Source organism: Mastomys coucha, unplaced genomic scaffold, assembly GCF_008632895.1.
Source record: "Mastomys coucha isolate ucsf_1 unplaced genomic scaffold, UCSF_Mcou_1 pScaffold6, whole genome shotgun sequence".
Classification (NCBI taxonomy): domain Eukaryota; kingdom Metazoa; phylum Chordata; class Mammalia; order Rodentia; family Muridae; genus Mastomys; species Mastomys coucha.
This window is the reverse complement of record NW_022196912.1, coordinates 95,363,869-95,380,232: the sequence shown is the minus strand read 5'-3', so window position 1 is coordinate 95,380,232 and position 16,364 is coordinate 95,363,869. Positions and strand designations below refer to the sequence as shown.

At 42.4% G+C, this 16,364-nt stretch overlaps 1 protein-coding gene across 1 annotated transcript in view; it reads left to right on the top strand.

The window, feature by feature from the left end:
• Dcaf5 (DDB1 and CUL4 associated factor 5) overlaps positions 1-16,364 on the top strand; it is a gene marked incomplete at its 3' end in the record, with an annotated part of 97,409 nt that overhangs the window by 47,606 nt on the left and 33,439 nt on the right. The window contains exon 6 of the mRNA XM_031357729.1: positions 1,307-1,520. Within this exon, the coding sequence (XP_031213589.1) occupies positions 1,307-1,520 (214 nt within the window). The remainder of the gene's footprint in view (positions 1-1,306; positions 1,521-16,364) is intronic.

The following is a 16,364-nucleotide window of genomic DNA, read 5'->3' as shown; positions in this document are numbered from 1 at the left end:
TTTTTCTTTAAGACAGGGTTTTTTGTGTGAGTGTCACCCTGGCTGTCCTGGAATTTGTTCTATAGAACAGGCTGGCTTTGAAATCATAGAGATCTGCCAACCTCTTGCTTCTCACAGGAAGAGAGTAAAGGCATGCACTACTGCTGCCCAACTTACCAGCTCATCTTTTAACATTAAAAATAAGTACTTCTTATGCTTCTGTAATTATTGAAGATTACTATAAGAAACACTGATGAGTCTCGTGTTTCTAGTACAAAACAGAAATATATTGCTTAAAAATTGGTTATTGTCCATTCATTGGGGGTAGATGCCACTCCCTTTCCAGAGTCTCTCAAGTAGCTGGTTGGACATGGGTAAACACAATAACGTTTGATTTTTTCTTTTTGTTTTTTTTGTTTGTTTGTTTTTTCGAGACAGGGTTTCTCTATGTAGCCCTGGCTGTCCTGGAACTCACTCTAGACCAGGCTGGCCTCAAACTCAGAAATCCGCCTGCCTCTGCCTCTCAAGTGCTGGGATTAAAGGCGTGCGCCACCACCGCCAGCCATAACTTTTGATTTTAATGTAATTTTTTTTGCAAGATGTGTTGATACCTTTTCTATTAATTTTGTACATTTATTTATTTGTATATGTGTTGGTGTTCATGCCACTCTGTGGTGTGTGTGTATGTGTGTGTGTGTGTATGTGTGTAGGTCAAAGGACAACTTTCAGGTGTCATATTCTCCTTCTACCATGTGGGTCCCAAGGATCAAACTCAGGTCCAAAAGTAGTTATTTATTACTTTTTATGTTTATGTATTCTGCCTTATGTATGTCTATGTACTTGTGTACTTAGTGACCACAGAGGCCAGAAGAGTACATCAGATCCCTGGAACTGGAGTTACTGACAGTTGTGAGCTGCCATGTGGGAGCTGGGAATTGAACCTGGGTCATTAGCTGCCCTGTGGCTGACATTTTAAAGAACTTATTTTAATGTAACCAAAGAGACACTCTTCTTTTCTCTTCTTTTGTTTTTGATTTTTGTTTGTTTGTTTTTTAAGACAGGGTTTCTTTATGTATCCCTGGCTGTCCTGGAACTCACTCTGTAGGCCAACACTAGTCTCAAACTCAGAGAGGCCTGCACCACCACTGCCTGGCTTCAAGAAACTATTCTAATAGAAGATACTCTTGCGTTTAATTATCCATTGCTTGAAACTCTGATTTAAGCCTTACAGGATAGCCTGGACACATGTGAAGAAGCAAATTGAGTGTGTTTTGCAAGCTTTTATCCTGTCTGCCTCAGACCTGATCTTTGTGCTTTTAACTTGCAGTTCTCTCCTGCGCTATGGTGGCAACCTATCTCTCCAGAGTGCCATGAGTGTGCGATTCAACAGCAACGGGACCCAACTCCTGGCACTGCGGCGCCGCCTGCCCCCTGTCCTCTATGACATCCACTCCCGCCTGCCAGTGTTCCAGTTCGACAATCAGGGTTACTTCAACTCATGCACTATGAAAAGCTGTTGTTTTGCAGGGGATCGTGACCAGGTCAGTGCCTTCGCCTTCTGCATCCCCATGTCTTTCTATATTGCTCTCAGTCTCTCTTTTGTACCACATGAAGGAGAAACTATTGAAGGGAATAGTTATTCTGGTATTTTGCCTCATGACTGTCTTTATCCAGGGTGCCAAGGGTACATATACTACAGGGCACTCTCTGTAAACCAAGGCTAGTTACAATATGGTCTAAGCAACCAGCTCTACCACATTTGTGAATGGACTCTGAGATTCTAAGAACGTGCTATTTTGAAAAGAAAGAGGAGCTTGTGGCAATGAGGAACTGTCATCTAAAGTGTAGTTATCTGACATGCCAATAGGCCCTGGGGCAGGTGCTGTGAGAGCAGAGCCATGCTTTGAAGATACAACTGGTTTCACCTTATAGAGTAATATATAATGATAAAAAACATTGATTGCCTTTTGATTTCATCAATTATTTGACTAAGTTATTATTTGTGACTTTTATCCTAGTGGGAGAGATTGTAGGCATTATAGTCTCTCTGATAAATTACTCTGGTTTTTGGTTGCAGTAAATGGTTTTTCTTGGATGAAAGAGGATGTAAGTTATTGACTCTGGCCATGAGTCAGTCTTCAGTTTACTCGTATCCCCCTTACAGATTATCAGAGACATCTAACCTAGTGGATTAGGAAATAGATTTATGTTTGACATTTCTTTTCAGTCCTCCAGAACTAGGAAGAAAGCTATCATCCCTGTCTTGTCTCAAGGCCTAGAATGCCGTAAGAGCACTCTAGGAATCTTTTGAGTGACTCTTGAGTACTTTGATCAATGGGTACTATCTAGCTTCTGGACAGAAACTTCTATAACTGCCAGTCAGGATTGATAATTGCTTTTCCTGCTCAACTTTTAGAGCGGCCTTGATAGAATGAATTAAGTAATGGATTTACACCAGGCAGTCTCGGCACATGACTTTAATCCTAGTAGTTGTGAGGCAGAAACATGCAATTCTTATGGATTTATAGCAAAACTAGTCAGTTAAGATTATAATTGTAAGTGTGCAAACAGTTTAAGTGCCAAACAGACTTACTGTCCTAGTCATAGAAAATATTTTTTCAAAGGTGATTCATTCATAGGCTCTGACTTTCCGTAGTCAAGGTTAATGCAGCATTGGCCACTTCACAGTGGTCTATATTCTGGCAGCTTTTGACTAGTCCAGACAGGATCTTTTTGCTGCCTTTTTGTTTGTTTTGTTTTGAGACAGTATTTCTCTGTCCTGGAACTTGCTTTGTAGACCAGGCTGGCCTTGAACTCAGAGAGATCTTCCTGCCTCTACCTTCTGAGTGCTGGATTAATGGCTCCACCATGCCTGGCCTTTTCTGCTGCTTTTAAGTTATTTGTTTGGGGCAGGGTCTCAACCCCATTGCCCACTCTGGCCTCAAACTTGCAATCCTAAGGTCTCAGCCATATAAGTGGCAGGGTCACAACAGCTGCCACTTTACTCAGTTGGTCTTTGTATCTGACATCATTCCTGTGTCTCTACTCTGAGAGCCTGGGACTCTGTGTTGTGTAGCCTTCCTTGAGTCATAGGCTAGGTAATGGGAGAGGAATTTGGGGATTTCCATAATAGGAATGAATAAACGTGGATGACCCCACCTATCTAGACGGCCTTCTAGCTTTTAATTACAAGGTGATTAGTCAGGCCCCACAAATGTATCTAGCTATTGTGCCAGAGGGCCTGCATTTATTTTTATTTTTAATTTTTACCATCCTAGGTTCACTAGATAGTTCATTGGCCTCAAATTAAATTAATATTTTGATAAATTACACTCAAGGAATAAAATATGAAATAATGTGGAGTCCACCTGTGTCTTCTAAGTTCTAACCACAAAGCTATCTGAGATCATTTGAACCAACTCTTCTTTTGAGAAATCTGAGGTTAAGAAAGGTAAAGTGCCCAGATTGCTGCATGTGTGTTTATAGCTGAGCAAGGCAACTCAGACTCTTAGAAGCATGGCAGACTGCAAAATAAGTGAGTTTGTCTGGTGTATACAAAAAGGAAACTTCACTTAATTGGAAAGTTTGTCTTCTGGCAAAATGGGATGGCTTCCACTCAGTTTCAGCCTATCACTGCCATGATGGCTGATGTGTTGCTAAGGATCTGACCTAAAAAAAGGTAGATTTTTCTTGATTTTAATTACAGTAGCAAAATGATACTAATTGTAGAAATAGAGTGAATCTGTGAACTATCTATATTCTGATATAGGCCACCATGAGACCCCTGTCTTAACTCCACAGGGTTGTTTATCTCATGTTTGGATTCATAGTCTGTCTAAAATAGTGGATATGTGAGAGCAGCCTTCCTAGCTTTATGCCTTTTAAAGTAATGAAACAGATGTTGGGGAGCATTTACTGTGCTCCAGGTGCTTTGGTGGGCCAGTCCTCCGGCCTGATTTTCATTCAAAGCCTCTATATAGTCCGCTTTTCCTGCTTTAGGCTACCAGTGCATCGGTTGGTTTATCTCCAGTATATCTGAATTATCCAAATTTAACCATCTTCACCTCTAGATTAAGTGACAGTAACATTTAGACAGCTGAGTATCAGTAATAACAAAAGGTTTGAACTTGTTTTTTTCTTCTTGAGACACATTCTCACTATGTGGCCCATGCTGACCATGAACTTTGGGCCTAAACTAATCCTCCAGCTTCAGCTTCCTCCCTTGAGCATCAAGAGCTACAGGCATGGGCAGGTCCATCAATGGACTTGATTTTCAGGAAGTACACCTCTAGTCCCAGAGTCAGCATTCCTCCCCCAGAAGCCACCTGCGCCCCCATTTCTCTCTCTCTGCTTTCACTCATCCTTACATTTTGATTTTTATTTCTGAAGCTGGACAGGCTACATTCAGTCTTCTAAGCTTTACAGCCCCATGTACACACCGGGTAGGCAAGCAAAGCTCTTAACAGGTTAGAGAGAATGCTAGTATTCCACTGCTAACTTTCTCGTACACACTAAGAAAGCAGCAGTTGCCGTTTATTCCTTCTTTCACCATTCCTTAAGTGTTTCTTGTCCCAGCCTGGGTCCAGCAGGGTGCTCAGGTTTCTGAGAAGCCAGTTTTTCATGCAAGCAGCTTGTATATCTAGAAATGGACATGCTGATTATTTTAAAATCTTCCCTTTTTAGTCTCAATTAATTCTAGGCCTGTTTGTCTCTATATCTTCCTGAAAGAGGAATAGAGAAGGAAAGAAAAATATAACCAAATGCAGTTGAAAAGGCTGAGAGCTGGGTGACTGAGCATTGGGATCTCTTTCTTGTGACAGTTGGCAAGGGCCCCCAAAATCATGCTAATGAAATCATTTGGCCCTCCTCCAAAGAGCTGATTTGTGAATGAATCCATGAATCTGACAAAGTGTCCTTAAAGATGTGGCCTGGCCTTAGACCTGACATCGCTGCTCACCCTCTCTCTGTTGATGCTGTCTATGTGTATGTGTAGGAGGAGCAGCAAGAATGTATGTATAGGTTTACTATTAGTAAATATACTGATTAAAGACAGTGACAGCACACATCTTTAACCCAGCACTCAGGAGGCAGAGGCAGACAAGCTCTCTGTTCCAGGCCAACCTGGTCTACATAGTGAGCTCCGGGACAGCCAGAAAAGAGAGGGGGGTCAGGGGTGGGGGAAGATGGCTCAGCAGTTAGGAGCCTTGACTGTTCTTCCAGAGGTCCTGAGTTCAATTCCCAGCAACCATATGGTGGCTCACAACCATCTGTAATGGAATCCAGTGCCCTCTTCTGGTGTGTCTGAAGACAGCTACAGTGTACTCATATACATAAAATAAATAAATCTTTAAAGGAGGAGGAGGAGGAGGGAGACTACTACATGACAACAACAGGAGAACTGCCCTGCCACACTGTAGCTCTGCTTTCTATGACACTGTGAACCCTGCTGACACTCACTTGAGGATTCCACAGGTGGTATGTTTTCTTTCATATGAAATAAAAATACACTTTTTCTATAGGAAGATAGAATTCTTGGGTTCCATCCTTTTGATTTGTTTTATGGCTTTTGGCTAATTTTTTCACTTCCTTATTTCATCTTCTCTGGCATTTGAATCCACGTAGTGGCCTTTAGGTATAGTTGGTTTCATCCTCCTTGCATTTGAATCCATGTAGTGGCCATTAGGTATAGTTGGTTCCATCCTCCTTGAAAGGGAGGCCCAGAGTGACTTGCAGTGTGAGTCAGTAGAGGGACTAGCCAGGATTAAACGCATACCCTTGCCTGTGACTGTGCCTTTTTTCATAATCATGCTTTCTCCATATTACTGAGAGCAAGTGGCCTTTGTGGGCCAATGAGAAAGAGCATATGGCTGATGAATTCCTTGTATGTATTGTTTAGGGAGTGGATTTTTAAATTATTTGTTTTATGTGTATGCTCATATGTGGAAGACAACTTTCACATGTTGTTCCTCACCTTCCCGTCTTGTTTGAGATGGGATCTCCTCACTCTGTACATTTAAGACAGTAGTGTCTTCTGTTCCCGCTTCCTGCTTCCCTTTAGGGGTGTTCTGGGCATTAAAGGGTGACTTTAATATGGGTCCTGGGGATCCAAACTTGTGTCATCAGGCTTGTATGGCAAACGCTTTTACCTACTGAGCCATCTCCTCAGCCACTAGGGAGTGAATATTTTATATATTTGTTTATTTGTTTTGTTTTCTTGACACATGGTTTTCTGTGGAGCCCCTGGGACCTGAATGTCATGGAGAATCATTTGCCTCTGATTAAAGGCATATGCAGTATGGCTTGTAAGTGAATTTTAGAGGATTTTGATTTAACCAGGTCTGGTAGTGCAGTGTAGTCTTAGCTACTGCAGAGACTGAAGCAGACTGATTCTACCATCCCCAAATAAAAAGTTAGAGGAGGACTGGGGAGGGATGTAGTCCAGTGATGGAGCACTTGCCCTCCACGTGGAAGGCCCTAACACTCAACCCACAGTACCAAAGGGGAAAGGTAGATTGAAGAGAACCTGTTGATTAAATCAGCTGTTTTGAATTCTTTTAAACTTTGGGCTTTTTTGAAAATCTGGAAGCCAGAAACACTGTCAGAAAGTGCATAAAAGATAGTATGGTAGATAATCCTAAGGGTTCACAGTACTGCTGGGGCCTGGAGGCTCAGCTACTACCAATCTTCAACAAAGAATTTTTCCCTTGGATGAGGTTCATCCTGTAGTCCATTTACTGATTTCAAGTTTAAGAGCTTAGAAATCATGGAAAGCATGCTAGAGGTGGCCAGGTTAGTAACTGTTTGAAAAGACCATGAGGTCCCTGGATTTATTCTTAGATTAGGAATAAGTGACATTGCTGTGCTCTGATGATAGTTCTCCTTTAATGCACAACCCTAGCTGGGAGCCGGGATCTACTTGGAAACCCCAGTAGACATTAACAAAGCCAGACAGGCCATAGTGTTCCTGCCCAGTGCCCTTCATCATATTGCTCAGTCAATAGCTTTGCTTCTTTCTCGTGCTTGCTAAAGCTTTGGAGAAAAGGGGAACTCATCTTCTTAAAAATGCTTAAAGCCTTTGCTTGAACAATGGCTATATCTGGAGTGAGATAATCCAGTCCCTGAATATCAGAGCTGAGGCCCGTGGAGAAAGACTAGGTACTGATGCCATTTGGTTAATAGCTCTTTAGACCAAATCTGGGTTTCCAAAATGAATTTCCATAAATTCTTGCCTTCAAGTAAAGCAGGCTACTTTCCTATAGCAGTTGCTGCTGATTTGGACAGAGCTTTGTAACATTTTTCTTCCCTGCTGAGTATTTGAATATTATTGGCTGCTGTTATGGAATATTTCCTTATTAACATATTTTTCCTACTCATACCTCATAAAGTTTAGTTATTAATAAACCAAAGAATTCCAGAACTTTAATAGAGCTGAAATGGGAAGTGATCCAAAACAAGAATAATATAACGCTACATGTAGAACTAACATTATTCTTATTGGTATGCATATGCATATATATACTCCTGGTCTTGCATGTGAATATACATATATGCTCTTCCTCTGGACATACGTATGCATATGCTCTCTTCTTCTGGGTATGTCTATGGGTATGTTTTCATTCAAAGCCAATGCAATTCTGTTTGTCTTATCACCAGTTAAATCTGTGGCTTGCCCATTTCAAGAGAAAGCTTGCTCTGTTGCTTTTGATAACATCATGGCCGGTAGTACTGTACTATAGATGGTATAAGCAGACTTGTATTTATACAGCTTGCAGACATTTCTCTAGAAATGACCTCTAAAGAGTCTCTCTCAGAGTTATACTACCTTATTTTCCCCCCTTCTGACAAAGGTCAGGGAAACTAAAGAACTGTGTTTAATTGAATAAAAATAGTTGTTTCTCTTCTTACTGATCCTGGCCACAGAGCCATCTGGTTTTTCTAGCCTAGTCAATATGGTTAATTAGACAGACGTGCCATTTACTGGGGAGTAATCAATTAGTGTGGAAGGAACCTTTGGAGAGAACTAAGTTGATCAGCACACATCAAGTAGTAACTGATTGATATGTTTCCTTCAGTAGATGATAGGGAATTTTGAGAGCTATGCAGACAAGCATACCACACACATACACACACATACACACACACACACACACACACACACACACACACATTTTTGTGTGTGCCTGTCTTTCCCCCCTTCATCCATCTACATAACTGTCAAGAGAGAAGCAAAAGATTTCTCTTTTACCAAAGGACTTGTTGAGACCTATTCTGAGTATCAATTGGACTGTGGGTGGCTTGTACCTTTTGACTTTTTTTTCCTTTTAACTCAGATATTTTGTTTATAACCATATTTTTAAAATTATGTAAAACTTACAATGTAGCTGCCAGGAATTTACCTGTACTCCAGATAGTCCTTTGAAATCATTTTTTCTTTTCTTCTTTTTTTCTTTTTAAGTTCAAAGTCTCTTCTGAGATTCATGCCAATCTTTTCTTTTTTTTTTTAAGATTTATTTTATTTTATTTTATGTGTATGAGTACACTGTAGCTGTACAGATAGCCATGAGCTATCATGTGTGTGGCTGCTGGGAATTGAACTCAGGACCTCTTCTGGCCGGCTCGCTCCGGCATAATTCACTGTAGCTCTCTTTCAGATGCACCAGAAGAGGACGTCTGATCTCATTACGAGTGGCTGTGAGCCACCATGTGGTTCCTGGGATCCGAACTCAGGACCTTCGGAAGAGCAGTCAGTGCTCCTACCCGCTGAGCCATCTTGCCAGCCCTGAAATAATTTTTTCTATAGGCAGCCTAATTTAGATCTTTCTTTGAACATTCAGTACACTAAATTTGTGTGTGTGTGTGTGTGTGTGTGTGTGTGTGTGTTTGTCTTTGATGATTCTTGGATGATCTTCTCAGCTAATAAAAGCACCTTGCAAACAGAAAGACATTTCTAGACAAAGTTTTAAGAGATGAAGAAGACCTCTAGAAAGATGGTGTCGTAGTTACTTTTCTATTGCTGTGCTAATACACCATGACCAGGACAACGTATAAAAGAAAGAGATTCATGTGTCTTATAGTTTCCAAGGGTTAGAGCTCATGATGGTATTATGAAGGAACAGCTGTGAGCTCACCTCTTGATCCATAAGTAGTGGGGCCAGGGGAGAGAGGGAGGGAAGAGAGAAAGAGAGCATAAGCAAGCCTACTTCCTGCCTTCAAGAAGGCCACATCTCTTGGTCCTTTTCAAATAGTTCTACCAATTGGAGACCAAGTATTCAAATATATGAGCCTGTGGAGGCTGTTTTTGTTCAAACCATTACAAATAACTCAATGGTTAAGAGCACTTGTTCTTGCAGAAGACCCAGGTTCAAGTCCCAGCACCCACGTAGTAGCTCACAACCATCTACAACTTCAGTTCCAGGGGATCTGATGCATACACATGGTATACTTACACAGTACAGGCCAAACATTTGTATACATATATATCTTAAAACATTTTTAAGTGAAAGAGATGAAAAAGTAGGGGCTACAGAAATGGCTCAGTGGTTAAAACCACATCCTGTTCTTCCAGAAGACCTGAGTTCAGTTCCCATTGCTAATAGCAGGCAACTCATAGCCACCTGTACTCCAGCTCTGGGGAGACCTGACTCCTCTAGCCTCCAGGCACTTGCACTCACACATAGACACAGTTTAAAATGTGTGTGTGTGTGTGTGTGTGTGTGTGTGTGTGTGTGTGTGTGTTTTTAAAAGAGAGAACTGAAGAAATGAGCAGAAGTTGATGGTGCGAACATTGCTTTTTATCACAGCACCAGAAAGTTGAGTATTGCCTGAGTGACTGTTGCCTTACAGGTTAGCAAGCCTATAGAGTATCAGGGCGAGCAAGCCCATGCCACTCTGTGTTTGGTCATCTTTCTTATGACATTCATTGTGAAGGAGTGATTGTTGAGCCTCTGTACTTGATCTAGTTAGTATCTGTGTACTGACAGTGGATTAAGTTAAACTTCCCTGTGAACAATGAAATGAGTCATTGTTGGGACAACTGCTAAGCTTTGATACTAGTTGGAAGATTGTGGAGAATACAGACTGTACAATCCATGCTTGGCTTTGTATTGTTATCCTTCTAGCTCAAAAGCCAGACAAAGTAGGTCTCCTTTGCTCCAAGGTAGTATATGGTTCTCCTTTTCCTCTGTTCTAAGTATTTGGGAGAAATGGGGACACTGTTGCCTATGTATTGTATTTGAAATAGTCTTCCTCTGGCATCTCCCTGTTCTATTCCACCTTACAATGTAAAGGGTCCTAAGAACTGAAATTTTGGGGTTTTATTGTTTGTTTTGAGGAAGGGTCTCTTTATGTAGCCCAGGCTGGCCTCAAACTCACAGAGATCTGCCTACCTCTGCCTCCTGAGTTCTGGGATTAAATGTGTATGCCATTATACCTGGCTGGAACTGAGGTATTTTTTTTGAAGGGGGGGGGCATGGGTATATATGTTGTTGTTGTTGTTGTTGTTGTTGTTGTTATTGTCATTATTATTATTTTACATCCCGCTCACTACCCTCCTCCTAGTCACTCCCTCCCACAATTCTTCCCCCCATTTCCCTTCTCCTTCTCTTAGTGGGTAGAGATACCCCTGTGCATCCTCCCCTCCCTGGGACATTGTGTCTGTGAGGCTAGTCACTTCCTCTCCCACTGAGGCCAGCTAGAAGAACAGATCCCATGTACAGTCAACAGCTTTTGGGATAGCCCCTGTTCCAGTTGTTCAGGACCCACATGTAGACCAAACTGCACATCTGCTACATATGAGCAACGAGGTCTAGGTCCAGCCCATGTATGCCCTTTGGTTGGTGGTTCAATCTCTGAGATCCCCAAGGATCCAAGTTAGTTGACTCTGTTGGTCTTCCTGTGGAGTTCCTGTCCCCTTTAGGGCCTACAATCCTTCCTTCTATTCTTCATAAGAGTTCCCAAGCTCCATCCACCATTTGGCTGTGGATGTCTGCATCTGTCTGAGTCAGCTGTTGGGTGGAGCCTCTCAGAGGATAGCCATGCTAGACTCCTGTCTGCAAGCATAACAGAGTATCATTAATAGTATCAGGGATTGGTGCTTGCTCAAGGGATCGGTCTCAAGTTGGGCCGGTTGCTAAGCTAAGCTAAACAAGAAGGAAGGCACAAGCCAGAGTGCTTGAATCTCACTTAGAATGGGAATAAAATAGTCATAAGAGGCAGATGGAAGGAGGGAACTGGGTGAAGGAGGGGGAAATGGGGGGTAAGGATCAGGTGTGGGGAAGGACAAGAGATAGATAGATGGCCATGAAAATGAATGGAAATCTGCAACTGACAAGTGTAGGGAAATAGGGGGCATCTCCAGGAAGAGACAGAGACCTGAGATAAGGGAGGCACCTAAGAATCAATGGGGGCGTCCTTAACTGTAACACACAGCATTGAGGAGGAGGCCATGACCTGTAGTCAGGCATGAATCCCAGTGGAGCAATAGGAACTGTAGCCAACCCACCCACAAAACTTTTGACCCAAAATGTATCCTGTCTATGGAGCAGAGACTGAGGGAATGGTCAACCAATAACCAACCCGACCTGGAACTGAGTTTTGGCCATGAGATTGGAATGAGATTGGCCAGGTGATGGTAGGTCTCTGAGTTTGAAGCCAGCCTGGTCTCTACAGGGTGAGTTCTAGGATACCCAGGGGGACACAGAGAAACCCTATCTTCAAAATAAAACAAAGAATGAGGTTAAATAAGAAATTTATCATAGAAACGGTCAGGTGTTTTCCCCCTTGTTGTTTGAGACAAGGTTTCTCTGTTTAGCCCTGGCCGTCTTGGAATTTACTTTGTAGACCTGGCTGGTCTTGAATTAAAGGTGAACATTGCCATGCCTGGCTGAAAAGGCAAGTTATTCAGTTTCATGTACCTACCTGGCTAGAAACAATACCAGTTCATTTATTCCTCTCTTCTTCTTCCCTCTCCTCCTCACAGAGTCTACTCTGTATCCCTGACTGCCCTGGGACATCAGTTTTCCTGCCTGGGCCCCCACAGTGGTGGGATTAGAGGCATGTATCCCACCACACCCAATTTGATAGCTAATTTCAAACAGTATCTATGCATTCTTACCCCAGATAGCCCATTTTATTATCTAAAGCTGAGCCACAGTAAGGGGCTTCTGGTCTAGGTAGCATTAAGTTTGGCACCTGAGTCGTTACCCCCAGATTCCAGTGTTTAACATCTCTGTTCCCATTTGTGGTTTAGGACTTCACGGCCATTGCTCACATTTAAAACATCACTATGGGGCTGGTGACATGGCTCACTAAGCCTGCAAACCTGTGTTTCTTCTCTTTGATCCATGGTAGGAGAGACCCAACTCCCAAAAGTTGTTCTCTGAGTTCTACACACCTTTCCAATGATACAGATGGTCCCTAACCCCACACACACACTTAAACTTCACTGTGGGAAAATCCTGCAAATTACTGTGAAGCTTTACAAGAGAACGGAGACAAGAGATCTGATAGTTCCAAGCCAGTCTAGGCTATCTAATGAGACACTGTCTCAAACAGAGGTGGGGAAGGAGAGGAGGGGGATGGAGAAATGGCAGGTGTAAAGTCAACATGAGGAGTACAAGGCTATTTTCAAATTGGAGACCAGCCTGGGCTATATAAGAGTCCTTATTTTAAAAAATACAGCAAACCGGAGCTGGTGAGATGGCTCAGCGGGTAAGAGCACCAATTGCCCTTCCAAAGGTCATGAGTTCAAATACCAGCAACCACATGGTGGCTTACAACCACCTGTAATGAGATCTGATGCCCTCTTCTGGTGCATCTGAAGACAGCTACAGTGTTCTTATAATTAATAAATAAATAAATAATAAATAAAAAATTACAGCAAACCAAAATAATTTTTAAAAACCCAATTGAAATTAGGTTTTTTAATCAAGTTAAAGGAAGAAGATCAGAGCTGGGGAGAGAGCTAGGTTGGTAAAGTGTAAGCATCAGGATCCCCAATACACACACCACCTGGAAGCCATGTGGAAAACTGGGTCATGGTGGCCCAGTCTTGTAATCCCAGTGATATAGAAAAAAAAAGAGATAGCAATACTGAGAGAGAGAGAGAAATTACACCTCAGCTTTATGAAGTTCAGTTTTATGGTTTAGTACAAATGATTATGAATGTTAATGAGAGCTTGTACTGTAGCTTTCTCTTGGGAGTGATTGGCATTAGCGCTCTCTTGTCTTTTGTTTCTTGTTCAGTTTCTACAGCAGAATGCTTTCAGAGAGCACACCAGGACTTCAGTGCCTTGAGCACTAACCATTGGCAAACCTTGCTAAGTCTGAGGTTTCAACCAGCTCAGACCTAGAAGGCAACCTTAGAAAAGGAAGTTCTATTTCCTGTGGTGATGTTAAATGTGTCACTACCTCAGTCAGGCCCACTTGAGATGATAATCTACACACATTGAAAAAAAAGGCCTGTGATGGCAAGTTCAAGGTCAGCCTGGGCAAACTAGTAAGACGCAGGCTCAGAACAAGTTTTAAAAGGCCAGGAGGAGTACAGTTGAGAGGGGTTCCTGCTCAGCATGAGTGGAGCCCCAGGCTCATTGACTACCTAATTTGTTATGCCTTTTCCTTTGTGACATGATCTGACTCTGTAGCCCAGGCTGTCCTAGAACTCTCTATATTAAGCTAGGACCTTCCTCATTCAACCTTTTGTGTCAAAGCCTTCTGAATACTTGGATTACAGGGTTCTGCCATCACACACAGTTTGCTGCTTTATTTTTTAAATATGCCAGAATTCTCCGTCCCTTTTTGGAAGAGTCTTCTCCCAGATATCCACATAATTTGCTCCCTCATTTCCTTCAGGGCTTTGCTCAGAATGCAAAGTTTTATCAGAGAAGCCTTCTGTGACCACCTTACATAAAGGGAAACAAACTACCCAGCCACCCCAGCTTCTCTCTTCAGATGACTCCCTTTTCTTTAACGTTTACCCCCTGCGAACTTCACCGATATATTTCTTGTTTCTTGTTCCTAACATTGTTCCCCTTTCCCACATTATGTGTGTATAATTTTACCCCATTCAATAGGATGATAGTTCTGTGAGAGCAGGGACATCTCTCTTTTCTGTTTCTCTATTTCCTTCCCTAGAGCAGTGCTTAACACATAGTAGACACTCAATAAATATTTGTTTAAAGAATAAAAGAATGAACTCATTTTTATTTCAGGCTCTCACAGTTAACAGTATCCCAGGCAGCCAACTGTTAATGTTGGCAAGAATCCAACTGTCAACCACTAAATGCCATAACTGAATTCCTCAGGGCATCTTGTAATTCCAGTGTTGGTGAGCACTTACACAGTCTGGCTAGATGTCAGTGGGTGGAGACACCCCTACCCCAGCGCCCCGGAAATTATCCTAAGCAGTTCACTTGTGGTAGATGGAAGAGAAGTTGTAAGGGGAAGAGCTATCAGAACTTGCTTTATCCCCAAAAGCATTTAAAGCACCCCAAGCATTTTCTGTGTTGGGGAGCCATCATATCAGAGCCAGCAGGCTTAAGTCTGGCTTTTCTTCCTTCTGAGGCTGCCTTCTCAGTCAGCGTTCTGTCTGGACAGTCAGCCCCTTTAACAGTCCTGGGCTCTGCCCCAGTGAATACTAAGCAATTAGGAAAGTACTGATCCTTCAGTAAAATAAAACTGATAAGTATAGCCTTGTGGTATTGTTCCTAGTATGCATTTTTTTCTTTGCTTAGGCTAGTGAGGTTTGGAGAGGGGGAGAGCAGGAATTTGATGTTAGGTTCACGGCTTCTTTTAAATAGAACAAGAAACAATGAGATATGGACTAGCGAGTTTTGTTCCATCCATACAAACATACATGTATACATGCATGTGTGTAATTAGTAATTTTGTGTACTGGCTCCCTCCTCCTGTTTTACTAGAGGTTCAGTTTTCAGGTGCAACTAATTCTTTGGAAATGCAGTGAGCAACAGCAGAGCAGGGTAGTGTGGAAGACAAGGAACGCCTATGGCTACCAGCCGTTTGAGTTTGCCCTTGAGGGGGAAGCTATAGAGCACAAGCATCCGAGTTCTGTCAGGACAGGAAGCTGAGCTGCTCACAGGCCTGCTCACAGCAGTCTTTGGTTGAGGGCTGTTCCTTTGCAGCACTCACTTCTTGGAGCAACCTGCAGACAGGCTTTGGAGAGAGAGAGCCTTTGGCAGCGATAGGGAGGCTGGCAGTAGGCAGAAGGCAGCCCATGGGGTGGGAAGCTCCATTGTTTGAACCTGTAGGCTAAAGAAAAGCCATTGCTGTCTCTGTGGCCCTCCTGACTTTCTCTGAACCCAGCCTCGTGCTCACAGTGATCTTGTCTCAACTCTTCTAGGAATTGCCAAGCCCTTAATGGAACCAGGCAACTTGTATACCTACATGTTTTATATTTTCTACCTGTTGTAAGCCTCTTGGGAATCCAGTGTCATTTTACACACCCAGAACAAAACAGCTGGCATATCAGCCAAGCTCTGAGTTAGTATATAATGAGTAAATCTTTTTTGTTAAACTCCTGGGCTCCTGAATTCCAACTTCTGAACTGCAGGGAAACTTTTCAGTTGGAGTGAAACATGTTTCCTTTGAATTTCCCAGTCTTGAGCAAGTTTACGTATTTGTCAACCACTTAAGTGGTAGGTTAGGGACAATAGGTCTCAATGGGTTCTGCCACTCATTTTGGAGAACAACCAACCTGGCTCTCATTTAGCAGGTAAAGATACTAAGTTCTTTCACCACAGCGTCTTAACCCTAAACAACAAAACTGTAAACTTCTTACCTTTGCCTCCTACTCCTATTTCTTAAGAGTTTTTGAAGGCTAATAGAGACTTTTTAAAACAATGACGGGTACTGAAGGTACACTCATATACTAATCAAGTACTCTGTTGCTGAGCTACATTCCCAATCCTGTCCATTGAGTTTTAAATGGTTCAAACAGACTGTGTGCCTGTTGGACTTAAATAAGAAGTTCACAGTGTCTTAAGAAAACTATATCAGTTTCTGGTTCACAGAAGACGGGGTAAGATTTTGGGTGAATGAGTGGCAAAAGTGTTTACTGCCCACCAACTTCAATCATGTTGGTACATATCTCTGATCTTTCTCAACTGTAAGAAGGAGGCAATGCTGTTATCTCTCTCTTGATGGTCCTGAGAGATCATAAAAGAGCCATTGCTTCACATGCTACTCAAGATGAAATGGACGTTTGACGTCCACAGAATTCAATTGAACTGGAAAATATCAGTGATGACGACAGCTGTTGTGGAGAAGACACCTCTGCCTCGAGCTCTTTTGAGAAGTCCAAACACTCCATCCCTTGAAGATGAAAAGTAACCAGAATGCCGCTGATCTGGACCTAAGCATCTTTAGTTATA